Source organism: Pocillopora damicornis, chromosome 8 (assembly GCF_964200805.1).
Source record: "Pocillopora damicornis chromosome 8, jaPocDami1.2, whole genome shotgun sequence".
Lineage (NCBI taxonomy): Eukaryota > Metazoa > Cnidaria > Anthozoa > Scleractinia > Pocilloporidae > Pocillopora > Pocillopora damicornis.
Window position 1 is genome coordinate 19,279,187 of NC_142677.1, and position 14,951 is coordinate 19,294,137.

The 14,951-nt window shown below is 36.9% G+C and overlaps 2 protein-coding genes across 3 annotated transcripts in view; one reads left to right on the forward strand and one right to left on the reverse strand.

The window, feature by feature from the left end:
* Positions 1-3,822: 3,822 nt before the first annotated feature.
* LOC113671844 (17S U2 SnRNP complex component HTATSF1) overlaps positions 3,823-14,951 on the forward strand; it is a 17,179-nt gene continuing 6,050 nt past the window's right edge. The window contains exons 1-13 of one of the 2 annotated variants that reach the window (XM_027188103.2): positions 3,823-4,133; positions 4,656-4,784; positions 5,249-5,318; positions 5,485-5,532; positions 6,446-6,526; positions 6,751-6,824; positions 7,174-7,248; positions 7,681-7,769; positions 7,879-7,966; positions 8,433-8,522; positions 8,927-8,992; positions 9,197-9,365; positions 9,494-10,880. In XM_027188103.2, coding sequence (XP_027043904.2) covers positions 3,978-4,133; positions 4,656-4,784; positions 5,249-5,318; positions 5,485-5,532; positions 6,446-6,526; positions 6,751-6,824; positions 7,174-7,248; positions 7,681-7,769; positions 7,879-7,966; positions 8,433-8,522; positions 8,927-8,992; positions 9,197-9,343 — 1,113 coding nt within the window. In that variant the 5' untranslated portion in view covers positions 3,823-3,977 and the 3' untranslated portion in view covers positions 9,344-9,365; positions 9,494-10,880. Of the gene's footprint in view, positions 4,134-4,655; positions 4,785-5,248; positions 5,319-5,484; positions 5,533-6,445; positions 6,527-6,750; positions 6,825-7,173; positions 7,249-7,680; positions 7,770-7,878; positions 7,967-8,432; positions 8,523-8,926; positions 8,993-9,196; positions 9,366-9,493; positions 10,881-14,951 lie in introns of those variants that run through there. The other variant, XM_089180963.1, reaches the window with a different exon arrangement.
* LOC113671843 (BTB/POZ domain-containing protein KCTD12) lies at positions 11,291-12,784 on the reverse strand. The gene has a single exon (XM_027188102.2). It carries the CDS (start codon positions 12,222-12,224, stop codon positions 11,481-11,483), a length of 744 nt encoding a protein of 247 aa, XP_027043903.2. The 5' UTR covers positions 12,225-12,784; the 3' UTR covers positions 11,291-11,480.

The following is a 14,951-nucleotide window of genomic DNA, read 5'->3' on the forward strand; positions in this document are numbered from 1 at the left end:
CAGCATCAAACAATCCGAGTGCATCATTTGCCGGGGGTTGTTAAACACGAAGCTTCCGACACTTCTCGAAGAAGCTAAGAAGTGTTTGCATTGGTACAGTGTTACACGCCAGATATGACGCATTTTTACCTCTGTGGACGCATTTATTACACAGACATTTTTTTTACAATAAGTTTACTTTTAGCCAGACGCGGCATTCATCTTGTTCAATTAGTTTAGGTAATCATTTGGGACCGAATAAAATTAAGGATTAATATCACTTGTGTTTTCAGAAGTTGCATAAATTGCCCTCGTAGGTGAATTACTCAGGCAATTTCTACAAGAAATCTTGTAGTCATCGGCCAGTGGAGATGCCTGAATAAACCAGAGTCACTGTTTTACTTGGCGGTCCACCATAATCGACTCTCAAATGAGGACGTTTGGTATATGAAGCACCGCTGAGATTATAGAAAGTCTCTCTCCATGAAAGCGAAGAATGCTGGGCTTTAGCTTGAAGGGAAAAGGGTAACTAATCATTCTGGTATGAAAACCTGTATTTCAAGGCTCCTCGATGCAGATATTCTGGAAAACTTTGAGGCCCAACCAAGAAAGAGTTTACCAGGAACCGAATTTTACAATCTTACATGCAAGCAGCAAATTATAAACACAAAAAGAGAATGTCTATGATCCTCAGCAGAGTAGACTGTTCTGAATCCAGAGATGAAATTATCTCAAGCGTGCAAAATCAAAAATTTCAAGAAGCCACTCGCTCGATTACACCATGCCAATTACCACCACCACGAATGGAAACTCATTTATTAGCCAGTCATGAACAACAGTTCTAACAGGCCTTTACTTCATCTACGGGACTCTACTTCCACCGCTCCAGTTTTTGCAGGTGCAAACTTAGATCTATAAATGGATCCACCACCTTCCAAATGTTTCATGGTGATGAGAAAATCGTTAAGAACAACCAAAAAAAAGCGTTCATTTGCTATAGAAAGTGGTGAGCGGATTGACTTTACGGCTGTCTCTTTAAGTTTGAATTAATTTCCTCAGCACCATTTTCTTGCTCCATAATTTCTGATGCAAGGAACAACAAGTTTTTCCAGGATCGACAAAACTCTTTGGAAAATTTAAAAAACAACCAATGCAATAAAAAATTTTAATAATCTACCTATTAAACTCGCTTACTCGAACCATACTGTCGTTTTTGTGGAGACCTCGCTGCGATCGGTCCGAATTACCACGACCTGGGGCCAATATTTCTAAGTACCGCACTCGCACTCAGTCGGTAAGAAGTTAAAATAATAATGACAATAATAATAATAACATTAAATTGCAAAAAATTTATTATTTGTTATTATTATTGTTATTATTATTTGAACTTCTTACTGACCGACATACGCTAATTTATATTACATCTAATTTCGAGAAAAAGAAAGGAAAAAGAAAGGGAAAAAAGAAAGGAAAAAGAAAGGGAAAAAAGAAACAAAGACGTACGAAAACCATATCACTGAAGAATGCTTAGTGGCCCTAAAAAAATAACTGCTCAGAAAACAAAGAAAAAGATAAAAAAGAAAAAGAAAAAGACAGCAAAATCAAAATGCGAATTCCACGGGGAGGAGTTACTCGGCCTCCAAGCCAGTTTGAGAGTTACTCCTTGTCCGCAAGCTCCAAATCATACTCGGGGAGAAGTTATTCGGCCCCCAAGCCAGATTAAGAATAACTCCTATAGCGTGATTCGAACCCGCGACCTCGATGACCTCACTTGCTCTCGTTGCGCGCCCACGATTACCAGTCGACCATCTGGAATATGCATCATTAAATAATATAAGTTGTCGGTATGGAGAGTTTTCAAATACCGGGCTGGGGGGGAGGGTGAGGAAGTTTGTCCATATGAGAGTGCAATCGAGCGTTTTCGGTCAAGAATAAAGGAAATGAATCACACATAGAACTGAAAGAAGCGATATCAACGAGGAATATTAGCATATGTGATAATGGCGGACGGCCTCGCTCGCTGGGGCTCGTTAAACACAACGATTCGGACACTTCTCAAAGAAGTTATCAATTGTGTGCATTGGCTCTCGTTCGATTTTTGTATAACGGTGAATAAAAGAAAATTCGTAACGTAACAAACTGGTGTGGCAAATGCAAACTCCAGGACGCCAAAAGCTTCACGAGTCACTGAAAATGCATTTCGCGAAATAGAAAGAACGCCAACAAAGAAAAGGTAGAAAACTTTTTTAACTCTAGAGTTTCACCTACTATTCCTGTAAGCCATAGTTGTAAAAATCAAAACAAAAGAAAATTAAAAAAAACCAGGAAATATCACTTGTAGAAGGCCGAATGCCCATGCACCACAAGAAGGTGTAAAGTGTCATCAAAATACTGATCAACAAATAGGCAAGTTTAAGAACTGGAACAGTTGTGTACACAATATTTATTTAAGATCTATTGTCCACTATTTTTGCTCACCCTACGTTTGCTTGTGTTATTAAAAGTAAATCATAAGTATAATTTATTTACTTAACATCATTTTCTACATTTTCCCCTTCAATTTAACCCTTTTTTCAATATCATTTAATGATTGAATAATTATAATCTCACATAAAGGCATTTGAAAAGGAAAAACAAAAACAAATACACCTTATCACAATGCGAAGTTACTTTGGTCTCTGATTCGATTATTATCAAACTCTTTAACAAATAAAAGGGTGCAATACTGTCTCTTTTTTCGGAAATAATTCTAGAGTCTTCAGTGGAAACATTGGTCGAAAACTCTTGATGGCGCTGAGCGGTCATTACAAAAACAGGTGGTCTCCCTTGTGCGATGCGACTACTGATGAAAACGTTTTCTGAGCTCCATGCACTGGGATTGTTTGATGCTGTTTTAAAATTAATGCTAAGAGAAGACTTAAGACTGTCAGAGCTAAATCTACATGTTAACTTAGCGAAGGTTTTTCTCGAGTTTCACGGCGAGTATTAGGAGTTTTCTCTTTTAGCATTGCAGCTAAATGTGGAAGATATCAATTGAGTCCATGGTCTTTTTGGTCCTTGCCAAAAGGAAGCTGGTGCTTACGTCAATCGGTGAGATTATTTCCCCAATAAAAGGGACCGTAAAGGTTGTAAATAGCGAAAGGTGTTGATTCAAATTGCGGATCTTATTTTTAAAACTCCAGCTACGTTCAATGTTGGGGAAAAAAAAGGGAGACGACGATAGTAATATTTTGACACTAACTTCTATTGTTCAAGCTTAATTACTTGGGGCGACAATTTAAAGCTACCTTTATACAAAAGGAACATGACGCATTTCCTATCTCGCGCATAAAACATTCCATCCAAAATACATTCATACATGTCTTTTGTTTTCTTTACAATAATTGTCAAATTCTCTCGAGTTCGTTATCTTTTTTTTTTTTTTTTTTTCATAATCTAACAGACATAAACTATGTCACTCCGCGTGGACCTTCCTGCAAAATTTTACCGAAATCGCATAGTAGTATTCTCAGTTGTGGATAAAGCAGGTTAACATGGGGTTTTACATAACATATGTCATAAACGGGTACCCGTGAGAAAGCTGACTAACATTTACTGAGCGGGAAACATTTCATTTGTCATTTTGGAAATCATGTATGCTCGTGGAAAATGTCCTGTCTTTTTTATGACACTTACACAGGTTATTTAGCTCTAGATGGGTGTCCGCTGAATAGCCTTATACTCCGCTCGGGCGCTTGTTCGGAAGTTGTTCGGAAGTTGTTCGGAAGTTGTTCGGAAGTTGTTCGGAAGTACGAAGGAAGTCCGTTGCCAGCTTTGCTACCAGGCCTCTTAGTCGAGTATGTTGCAGACAATTCAGTGCAGCAGACATAACAATAACTCTGCAGCTTCACAAACACGAAGTCGTATTTCGACACTTGGCTTGCAAAATAATTATTTATACACTGTGGCCTTTTTAAAATTTTTATAGCCTTTGGCATAAAATCCCAAAGTACATCATAATGAATAGTTCCAGTTCCAAGGAATTTCTCCAAGAGCTCAAAGAGAAGGCTAAGAGCAGTGTTCCTGAAGTTGCAGAGGAACGTCAAACGTACGTTGATCCAACAGATGGAACAGTTTATGAATGGGACTCTGAAAAACGAGGATGGTTTCCTAAGGTATTAATACTGTTGAATGTTGATTGCATTCCTTAACTATCCTTTAAGTTTGATTCCTGTTTTTCGCCAAAAGCGGAATAGTTATCGGTATTCAAGGACCTTCTTTCGTTATTGAGTTTAATTGTTCATTATCTTTTGAGAGATTTCCATACAGCCGGATATCATTCCTATAAAACCGTAGTCCCGGTGTCATTGTTTTCTTTATAAAAGAACTGTATGCATAATGAAGTGGAGGGCTGTTCGGAAATCTTGCCGTATCTCTTTTTATCACAAATCCAAATCATTCTCCATGGGGATTTGATATGAAATTCTTTTAGTTGAGTTTGGATTATGCTAAATGAAAGCTGAAATTCAAATTAATGATAATACGTGAATCAAGTAACCAGTTTTGGAGAAGTGGCCAAAGCAAGGCTTTTAGTGTTCATCTGATACCTTGTGAGTGAATGGAACTTGTGGACATGAGGTTTTTCATTTGATATAAAGTTCTTATTTTTCCTAACACTATTAATGATCTAATTCCAGGTGGATGAAGATTTCCTTGCTTCATATCAAATGAACTATGGTTTCACGCCTGATGGTGAACAAGCTGTAACAGTGAGTAGTGACAGTCAGACAGCTGGCCCACATGTACCACAGACTGTACAAAGCCAGGTACAAATAAATCATTCTGTGCTATTTACATTTTTGTACATGTGTATTCACTTTTTGCTTCTATACCCAAAGGTGATGTACTTTCCTCAGTTTTATAGGTGATGGCAGTTGATATGTTTGTTCACCATTATAATTAATGAATAGTTTATTATTTTGTAATGACTGATTCATTGCTCTATGTGTAGTTCTGTTACGGAGCCTTTGATTTTAAAATTTATTAGCTTATTCATATACTAGGTAGCTGTTTTTCCATTTGTCTACCTGTCTGTCTGTCTATCTGTCTTTTTGTTTTTGTCAGTCTGACTAACTGACTTACTATCTACAAGCTCTCCCCTCCTATAAATCAAGTTGGTTAACTGTGTGGAAGCCCAACACACACAACACCAATTTTCCATCACTGAGATAAGAAGAGGGATGTAATGAAAAATTACTATTAAACAAAGTCATCATTTTTTGTATACAAGGATCAAAAGAGAGAGATAGAAGATGATCAGGGATCAGAATCAAAGAAAAAGAAAAGGAAAGCAGATGAAGGTAGAAAGCTTTGTTTTTAAATATGTTTTTATTTGATTTACTGATTAAAGTTAATATGCAAAGAAATTGTAAATCTCTTTGATTAATTCTGGTTGCTTCAGTCTTTGCTTAAACTCAAACCTCTCTTTCTAGATCATATACCCTTATCTCTCTTTCACACTTTCAGGTTGGTTTGAAGTTGAGGGCAGCAAAAATCCAAATGTTTATGTGTCTGGTGAGTTTTCAAATATTTCAGGTTACATATACGTGTTGTTAAGCATAGTTAAATGTATTTCATTGTTCATTTGCCGTTATCATAGGATACAAGATTTATGCTGGTTATCAGACTGTTGCTTTCAATAAGACCTGTCACTCTCTGGAGCTCTGGCAGGTATTCTGCTGTAAAATGCCAGGTTTACTTTGGAAGCTTTCAAGAAAACTCATGAATTGAGTTTTAAAAATGCTTTGAGATCCTCTAGAGTTCATTCAGTTAACTGTTACCTTTACAAAGAAGTTTTGATGAAAATGACTGATATTGTCTTATCATATATTCCAACATATATTTTATACATTTCCAGCAAAAAATGATTTTGAGTTTCCAAGAACATACAGACTTATTAAAATCTTGGTCACCAGTAACCATATGTCCTTTCAGAGGACTTTTTGTGTGAAACTCAGGGAGTAGGCTTACATGTCAGCAAATGAAAGATTTTGATCAGAAATAGAACAATCAGGTGAACAATTGTTATAAAAGAGATGGATATTTAATGATCAACTAGGATAGTTTAACACCAAAAACTCTGCTTGAAGCCATTTTTTTATAAATGGAAGTAATGGGATAACAAGAGGGAAATTCTCTGGCAGGTGCTATACTGAGGTAGCCAACTTCTTCAAATCTTATCGAAAGCACTGGGTTATAACAAATTTACCAGTATACCATTGGCGCAGCTGAAAATCTTCAATTTATATTGAGTCAGACTTGCCAAAAAAAAGTCTACAATTTAATGTAGTGGTTAACTCCAGTTTCTATTAGTAAGTAATATGCATTTAAAAATGAATGTTCCAAAGGTTGAAAGTAAATGTGGTATTTAACATCTATTTTTTTTTGTCTTGTAATGTGCTTGTAAGTTTGAATCCTTTCTGTTTAGGACTACCACAGGATACCACTGAAGAAGAATTTATTGAAATGATGAGCAAGTATGGCATCATCATGCAAGATCCCGAGACAAGTAAGTCTGATTCATAAGTGTTTGGTAGAAACTGAAATTGTGACATGTACTGTTAGAGTGTAACTGGTTGCTTGTAACTATGATGAGGTGCTGTGAAAAGCCTATCAGTACGAATATGCAAGACTTTGCAGTTGAAAATGAATTATAAATGCTAACAACTTCCCACACTTGTATAGCACTTAATAATTACATGTATAACATCAATACTTTAATCTTGTTTTCAGACAAGCCTAAAGTAAAGCTCTACAGAGACCAAAATGGTCAAATTAAAGGAGATGGGAGGTGCTGCTATTTGAAGGTACATGTGTTTTATAATTGTTATAGGAATAATTACATTTCACTATTTAGAAAAAAATCATTTTGTTTAATGTAGCTTTTGAATAATTGGAAAACTTCTTGAAGTTAGGGAGTGTGCTTGTTTTTTTTTTTTTTTTTTTTCTGAAGGTTGAGACCCTAATTCTCATTTGCAGCCACTTTTTTCAGTAGCTGTGATGGAGATTATTTAACACCTGAACAAGATAATTTTCTGCTTGGGACTTAAGTTTTCATTCTGTTTCCTGTATTGTGTATTAGCCATATATCTCACTCATTGATAAACTTTGATATCTAATCCTCTGTCTTTTTTTTTTTTTTTTTTTTTTTTCCAGCGTGAAAGTGTTGATCTTGCAATAGAACTCTTGGATGAATCTGACTACAAAGGACGAACTATACATGTTGAACAGGTATGTCTGCTAGTTATATGCTTTATTTGGTTTTTACCTGGAATTTGCTCTGAATTTCCACCTTGCTAATCATATGACTTGCTACAGGGGTATAACCTGAGAAAATACACAGATGTACAAGTGTAGTAAGAGTAGTAGAGAAAAAGGGAAAGGAGAGGGGTGAAAGGGGGGGGGGAGGTTTAAATAACGAGGGTGGTCATTTGGTTAGAAACTTTAAGGGAAGGTGGTGGGAGAGACGCTTTGAAAGGCAAAGGGACACCAAAGGTCAGAGATCAGATGAAGCAGATTGCTAATTGAAAGGTAGTGATATAACCAGGAGGATGTTTCTTATTGTTTGCTAGAGTATTGCAGTCTTGTAAAGGTTTATCAGTGTGTAGGAAATGGCATACAGTAAATCAGTAACTTTTTTGTCCCTTCCTTTGGTTGTTTCAGGCTACATTTCATCTGAAAGGTGATTACAATCCAGCTCTCAAGAAAAAGAAAAAGAATAAAAAGAAGAAAGCTGGAAAAGGACAGGAAAAGTAAATTTGGTTTGCCATTTCTGTATGTCATTGTATCATTTTGGGGCTCATAAAGATATGATTTTACATTACAATGTACTTATATCAGGAAAATGTTTTTTTTTTTCAGATTACTGGATTGGGTGGAGAGAGATGAGAGGAAAAAAAATGAGAGGATCATTGTTTTCAAGAATATGTTTGATGTTAAAGACTTTGAGGTTTGTTGTTAATTTTCTTTAGTCTTTTCTGCCAAAAGTTACTCAAATTTTACATGCAGAACACAATGTGGGAAAGAAATTAGAGCATGACAGGATAAAAAAAATGAGGAATAGAATCTTGAGGGAGCATTTACTGTGATACGTCGTATAAGGGGAACTGTGATGCATGTACAGAAATCGCATAAGCTAATATTTAAAGGTTTCAAAACCAGGGGCCTCAACTGAAGGGGAACGTTGACATTTTGAGTTGATTGATGCATTTATGCAAAACATGAATCAAGAGTTTTTCTTGTTTCAGCCGGAACTGAAGTCTCTGAAATAGTTAATGAAATCTTATCACATTTAGACAGCCTCATGCATAAGATTGTGCCTTTTATTTCCAAGTTTTTTTCCTTTTATTTGTTTGAATCAGATTTAATTACCGTAATAACTTCATAATAACTTCTTCTGCTTTCTCTCTTTGTAGAAAAATCCTCTTTTGATCACAGAGTTGCGCGATGACATGAAAGCAGAATGTGAAAAGTTTGGTGAAGTGAGGAAGGTGATCGTGTTCGATGTGAGTGTTTCTCACCTTGGAACAAGGTGTAAAGTTTACAAACACATTTTTAAATTGATGTTACTGGTAATTCAGTCTCTGGTTGGAATTTCTCAGGAAAGCTATGACTTTGTAAAATTATACTTGTTATGTTGTAATAAAGTTTATGTGTCTTCCGATAATTGTTATAAAAGTTTGTCTCAAGCTCTCTTTTATCGATTTAAGTTGCTAATATTGCAGTCACTGAATAATGCGTACATGTAAATATGTGACTCGAGGTGATAAAGTACGGACTGTTAGGAATTAAAGCTGCAGTAGAATATTTATTTTGTCACTGAATCTCCAGCATATGCAAAGCTTTGTAGTTCATAAGGTTATTTGAGAATTTATTCTAACCAGTAATTCTGCTGTTTATGTCTGCACAGCGTAACAAGGAAGGAGTTTGTTCAGTGGCGTTTGCAACATTTGAGGGAGCTGAGACTTGTTTGCCTGTAGGTTCCTTTAAGATTATTTTGTGGCCTTTTTTTTCACCCAAGGTCTTTCCCCTTCGGTCTCTCTTGGTACTCGAAAGACTCTGGAGTTGAAGTATTTTCTCGCTTTTTCTACCTCAACTTGAATACTTGAATACCAATATCTGATTGGTTCATTTTCAATTCTACTTGATTCTTATTGGCTGTCGTTTCTACTTGTACTAGGTGATGAATGGTCGATGGTTCGCCGGCCGGAGAATAACGGCTGAAAAATGGGATGGAAAGACAAACTTCAAAGTGGAGGAAACGGAAAAACAAGAGGAAGAGCGGCTTGATGAATGGGAGAAATATTTAGCTGGTGATTTAGACTAAACAGAGGATGCACCTAACCAAGGTAAACCTGGTTCACGAAGAACGAAAAAAATTTGGTCGTCTTGCTTGAAAACGAACAGTAGTGAAAAGGGCGAATTACGCTTCAGGTCTTGAGAGTTAGAGTATTAATTAACATTTCGTCATTTTCAGGAAATATCGTAGATATTCACCAAACGAATGTCAATAAACGAATCATCTAACACGGAGAGCAACGCAACTGAGTTGAAAACCTGTAAACGGTTTAAGAACACAGGATCAATGATTGCTTCAATGGCAAATAGACTTTAGCGCAACCTGTTGCTAATGTTTGCTCTGGCGGATCCCAACACCCGACTTGTGTCAAGCATGGAACAGCTGATTCGTACGATCTGCTAGAACTAGGGGAAGAAAGGAAGGCTTGTAGTCTTGATAAGAAATATAAAACATTATACGAAAAGCAGCAATTTATTACAGTATCCGTAACAAAGAGCATAGCGAAAACCACCGTTATCACAAACATCTTATTTGTTCGAGGAAATGAGACAGCTATTTAAGTAGTGAACAGTTCGAATTTACTTTTGTGCATTTTGGATTTCACTAATCTACGCCACCGCTTCCTGTGATATTGACAAGTGTTCATCAAGTAATGGCAACCTTCTTTGATGTTTATCGTACATTTGTTAGAAAAAAAACTCACTAACTATATGACTACAGTCCCTCTGATAAAGGGATAACGTTCGAACCGTCAGCTTTTAAAACCCTCTACGGTGGCCAATTTGCATCATCAACTTTTTTATAAACCATATTACAATGTAGCACTTCCCACAGACGCAGTATCACAGTTTCTTTAGAAACTTACTCCCTTTACACATAAAATGCACGAGCGCATATGATTTTCGTTACGTTGAGAAAAAAAAACTGAACTCTTCTTTATTTACGGCAAATTTCCTTCCAAATTATGAGATGCCTGTGCTAGTATTAAACTTGTTTATCAGTTTTCCCAAACACCGTGAATGTCCTACTGTAGAATCTCATGTAAAACAGTACTGAATTGTCTTCCTCCTCAAACGCCACCTGCTCCTTTTATTTATCTAATTAACATAATTTTAAGGAATTGGCGGTAGAGTGGAGGAAATTATCCTCCTAATATTATGAAGACATTGAGAATTATCATAACAGTAAAACAGCACTGGCAGAAAATAACGATTTATCTCTCTCTCCCGTCTTATGAATTACGAGCGTCTCGTTTCTTTATAATTCGGCAGAAGTATTGGATAAATCGCAAGCTGCTACGCTTTGTCATTTTTTTTTTTATCCATATTAAGCGTGCTCATAAAACCCTATTTTGGTAACCGGATAATTGAATGACCGGTAGGAACTTAAATTTCAATTTCCCAACTGTATTCGCGTTTCAATTGCAGTTATTACTCACCGGTCGATGGTTCACTTCAAACTTAATGAAATGCCCGACAATTTTTATAATATACTGAAAGAGGAATCGCTTACTGAATCAGCTGGTCCGTGTTTTTGCGAAATAAATTGACAATGATTCTTTAAAGATTTTTTTGTCACTTTAATGACCGGCAAGGTTTGCTGTATTGGTGCATTAATGGCCCTTGTGTGTGATTTTCTCGACAAAAATTTCTCGACCGTCATTAGTAATACGACAGATCCAAATTAACTGCGCTTTCTATTTAGCTGATCGGTGAGAAGTTCAGCGAAATCTTAATTTTAACAAGCAGACTTTATTAAGGCACGACTTCAATTTTTGCTTATAGTGAATCTCCTTAGGGCTATAACCGCTTCGAGGAGTATTTTGAAAATTAATTAATTTCAGTGTGCAGGATAATCTAGCCCCTAATCTTAGACATCATTTATAACTTCGGGAAATTTTAGTTGTTTACTTCAAGAACTTATTGACAGCTCTGAAACATTATATGTGTACGTGTATAGCACAGAACAGTATTATACGCACTTAGAACTTCATCATTTATTTAAAAGAAACTGCACCTTTTTTTTTCCCTTTTACAAAATGAGTGTATTTTAAAGAAAAGAAAACGAGGTACGGAAAACTTCTTATATAAATTACTCTAGTCTGGTCCTTTGTTTAATTTAAAGAATTGTCGTTATCGAGCAGAAGCGTATAGATTTTTTTAATTTATCGCCGCACGAAAACGTAAATAGAAAAGTGGTCCCATTTATCTTCGTCGCTTTTCGTGCTATCCGCAGTTAATCCACTCTTTCCGCCGCTATTGGAAACCAGGTCGAAATCGGAGTCTTTGAGCCGTTTGAAAGCTCTCTCGATGTGATTATGTTTAAGATAAAATCTGTTTGTATATCTGTTGCCTTCGGGGTTAGAGTCCCGTGTCTCGTTCAAAGTTTCTCCAAACACCTCGCGACATAAAGACACTTGGCCAGAAACTTCAATTCTTTGCAACTTGCGAAAAGTTACGTCTGCTTGGCCGGTGCGTCCAAACGCATATGTACCGCGAATGTGTAAGGTAATGTAACCAAACTGTTCGCTTACGACTGTAGCTGCTCGTTCCCGCCTTTTTGAGTATTGCTCAAGTTGTTGTTCTAGATCTTCCATTTCAAAGAACTCTGCTTCCGTTTTAAGCCTTTCAATCTCGCAGAAATCCTCTGGAAGATGCAATCGTTTGGTGCGCAGAAAGTCAAGTATATACCGAAACAACGACCCATCGCGATCTATGAAATATTTCCCAGAGTTGTCTTTATTTACTTCCTGCCTACCGCTGAACATTCGACCCAGAAGCGAGTCGGGATCTCTCGTTAATGTCAACACCGATGTTGAATAATACTTACCGCCGACGTTGAGTTCGATGTTTTCTGGAAACAATCGATAATGTTCTTGTGTTGGAGACACGCCAAAACCAGAAGCCATGTTCAGCACGATGTATTTTGTAGTGCGATCCCAGCTGTACGTGTTGTGTTTATTTGTGTTTGACGACAGCGAATAAGAAATGAGGAGGTGGAGAAATGAATAGATTACTGTCTGCCGCGTGTTGTGTTTGGTTTTAGAGCTTTCCTTTGGATAATAATTGACAGCTCCTTGGGAATAACATTAAATTATTTTGGTTGTGAAAGGGGGACTTACCTCGCTGTTACGCAAAACAAAGCGTCACCGTCGACGGAATGAAAGTAACCACATGAAGAACCCATTCTGCCATTGTAAGCTGTGTTTTAACAATCGGTGCGACGCTTCCCGCCAAACAGATTAGGCAATTCTTATCCATTATTTTATATTTATCAAATAATGAAAGATGGGATTTAAAACAAAAGTGCAAACAGAAATAAAATCGTAGACTCCCCGTCTCGCCATTTAAACATTGTTTAAGAAACTGCATATTATTAAATACTGAAAAAGAAAATTTCACAGTGGACATTTTATCAATTTTTTTTTTAATATCCATCTTCACCTTTTGCAAATACATTTCAGCATTCATAACAGTTCGCGTCTTTTTTTCTTTTGAACTAAGCTGCAGTCACCGTTTAAGATTTTTTATATTGCTTTTACGAACGACGGCATACTCGATTTATTCAAATTAATATCCGGTAATAATATGGGATTGCACCTTTTATGAAAACAAATTGAACCGAGTTGTGATACCGAGAGCATTTTAGAAATAACTCATTAGTTTATTTTTATTAAATGGATCTCGGAAATATCACACGCAAATTTTTAGTTTCGTTCGTGTGCGCGACCCTTGATATTTACTTTATTGTCTGTAGTTAAACAAACGCACGTTTTTCTTTAGAATTGGCCCGCCTCTTTTCTACGTTCAATAGTCAGTCTTCGGGGTAGAATAATCAGGTAATACTGAAGCAGATATCTCGTCTCCGTGGTTACCAGGATCATTGACAGATGATACTTTGGGACAGGACAGGACAGGACAGGAAAGGAGATTGATCCGCTAGACCAAAAAAATAGTGTGCCATGTATGGTTAAATTTTCACTCTCTTAAACCTAAAATAAACGAGCAGTAATTCATTACGAACGAGGAAAAGAGAAAAGTAGAAGTTACCCAAGGGGTGCCACCTTTCCTAGGCACTACAGATATACCAAGTAGATCTTAATGGGGTGATAGCTTTTACGACTGATGGTTAAAATTTTGGCCATGTTATGGCTAACGGCAAGAGATGCTAACGGTTAATATCTTTCATTTGCTGTCACCAAAAATTTATTTTACGTTTAACTTATCTTACAACTAACCATTTCAATTTGTCAATTTTTACTCCCAACGGCTAAATTATTTTGCCCGGTTTACGGCTAACGGTTAACCCCATTGAGACCTTCTAGGCTTCCTTTGTACTTTCGATGGTATTTTTTTTCCGACATGTTCTCGGTTTTTATTTGGAGTATGAGAGGTACATCTTAGTGTAACAGGTGAAAAATGACTTCTTCCGGTTATTTCAACCCAACGTCCCTGCGCAAGTGTAACTTTCTTAGTGTTTTAAATCCAAATCCGTGACTCTATCTATGCAATGTTTGCTGACACAATCGGGTCGTGTCAGCTTGCATATGTGCAAAGGAAGTCGAGTAGAACTTTAATGCAGCTTTAGAGCGTAGAAGATAAAGATCATGGTTGGTGAATTCCTTATTAGCGTACAGGAAGCTGTACATCTACAGTGTCAATCTATCCTATGGCTAACGTACAGTGTTAAGCGTGCAGGAATCTAAGTTTGTGGCCAACAGTGGTATACCTCCGCTTACTCATGCATGTAATGCAGGATTTTAAGCAGTTGGTATGTTAACATGGGTGATTCTTAACATGGCTTTTTGGTCTTGTTAATTTTCACAGATTTGAAATTCTAACTCTAAATATACTTTATGTAGATCCTCTACTTTTTCGATGTTTAGATTATATTTCGGTCCAAAAGATCACATGCAGTTTATAATCTCTTGTTCGGTCCTAATCTGGAGAGAGAAGTCCAATCGTGTCTAGATATGATTCTATGTTGACGATGAGAGACAGGGTTTCGATCACAAGGGACTTCTTCAAGTGGTTTCTCTCTCTATGTTAACACATCTGTCATGAAAGATATGAAACATTAAACATCTTTCCTTATTCGACGCTCGAAATCAACTATCTCATTCTACACTGTGGCCTCACTGGGGACTTACGCTATCGCCGATCTTAGCCATTAGTGAAGTAGATCTCAGACTCAGGACTTCTTGGACGAACTCGAACTTAATGTTGCGCATCGTTTTTTTCTGGCGGCTGATTAATGATCTTTGAAGAAAATAGCACTGTGCGCAAAGTGAACAATGTTACCACATATTTTAGTGATATCTGTGGTACCATAAAGACCATCTTTGATCAAAACGACCTTTAGGCGAGTGGTCGAACTCTTTGGCAGGAAACGTCTCTACTCGAGGATTCAATTTTCTCCGTCTACTCAAACTGAACAGACCGGTACCTGAATTTGATTTTGAACGCTTTTATCGTCTACCCTCAACTCAGCACTTTTCCATACGGTACGTTATACGTTACTATGCGCAATTTTGCCTAATTAGCAGGGGCTGAAAATTCCATATATATTTAGTCTGGTCCGTTACTTATTTGCAATATGCTAGGAAATGTCCCTATAAGCCCTAGCAATGAACACC

Bases quoted from the DNA above. Each gene is read 5' to 3' on its own strand.
- LOC113671843 (XM_027188102.2), bottom strand. From the start codon at position 12,224: ATGGCTTCTGGTTTTGGCGTGTCTCCAACACAAGAACATTATCGATTG.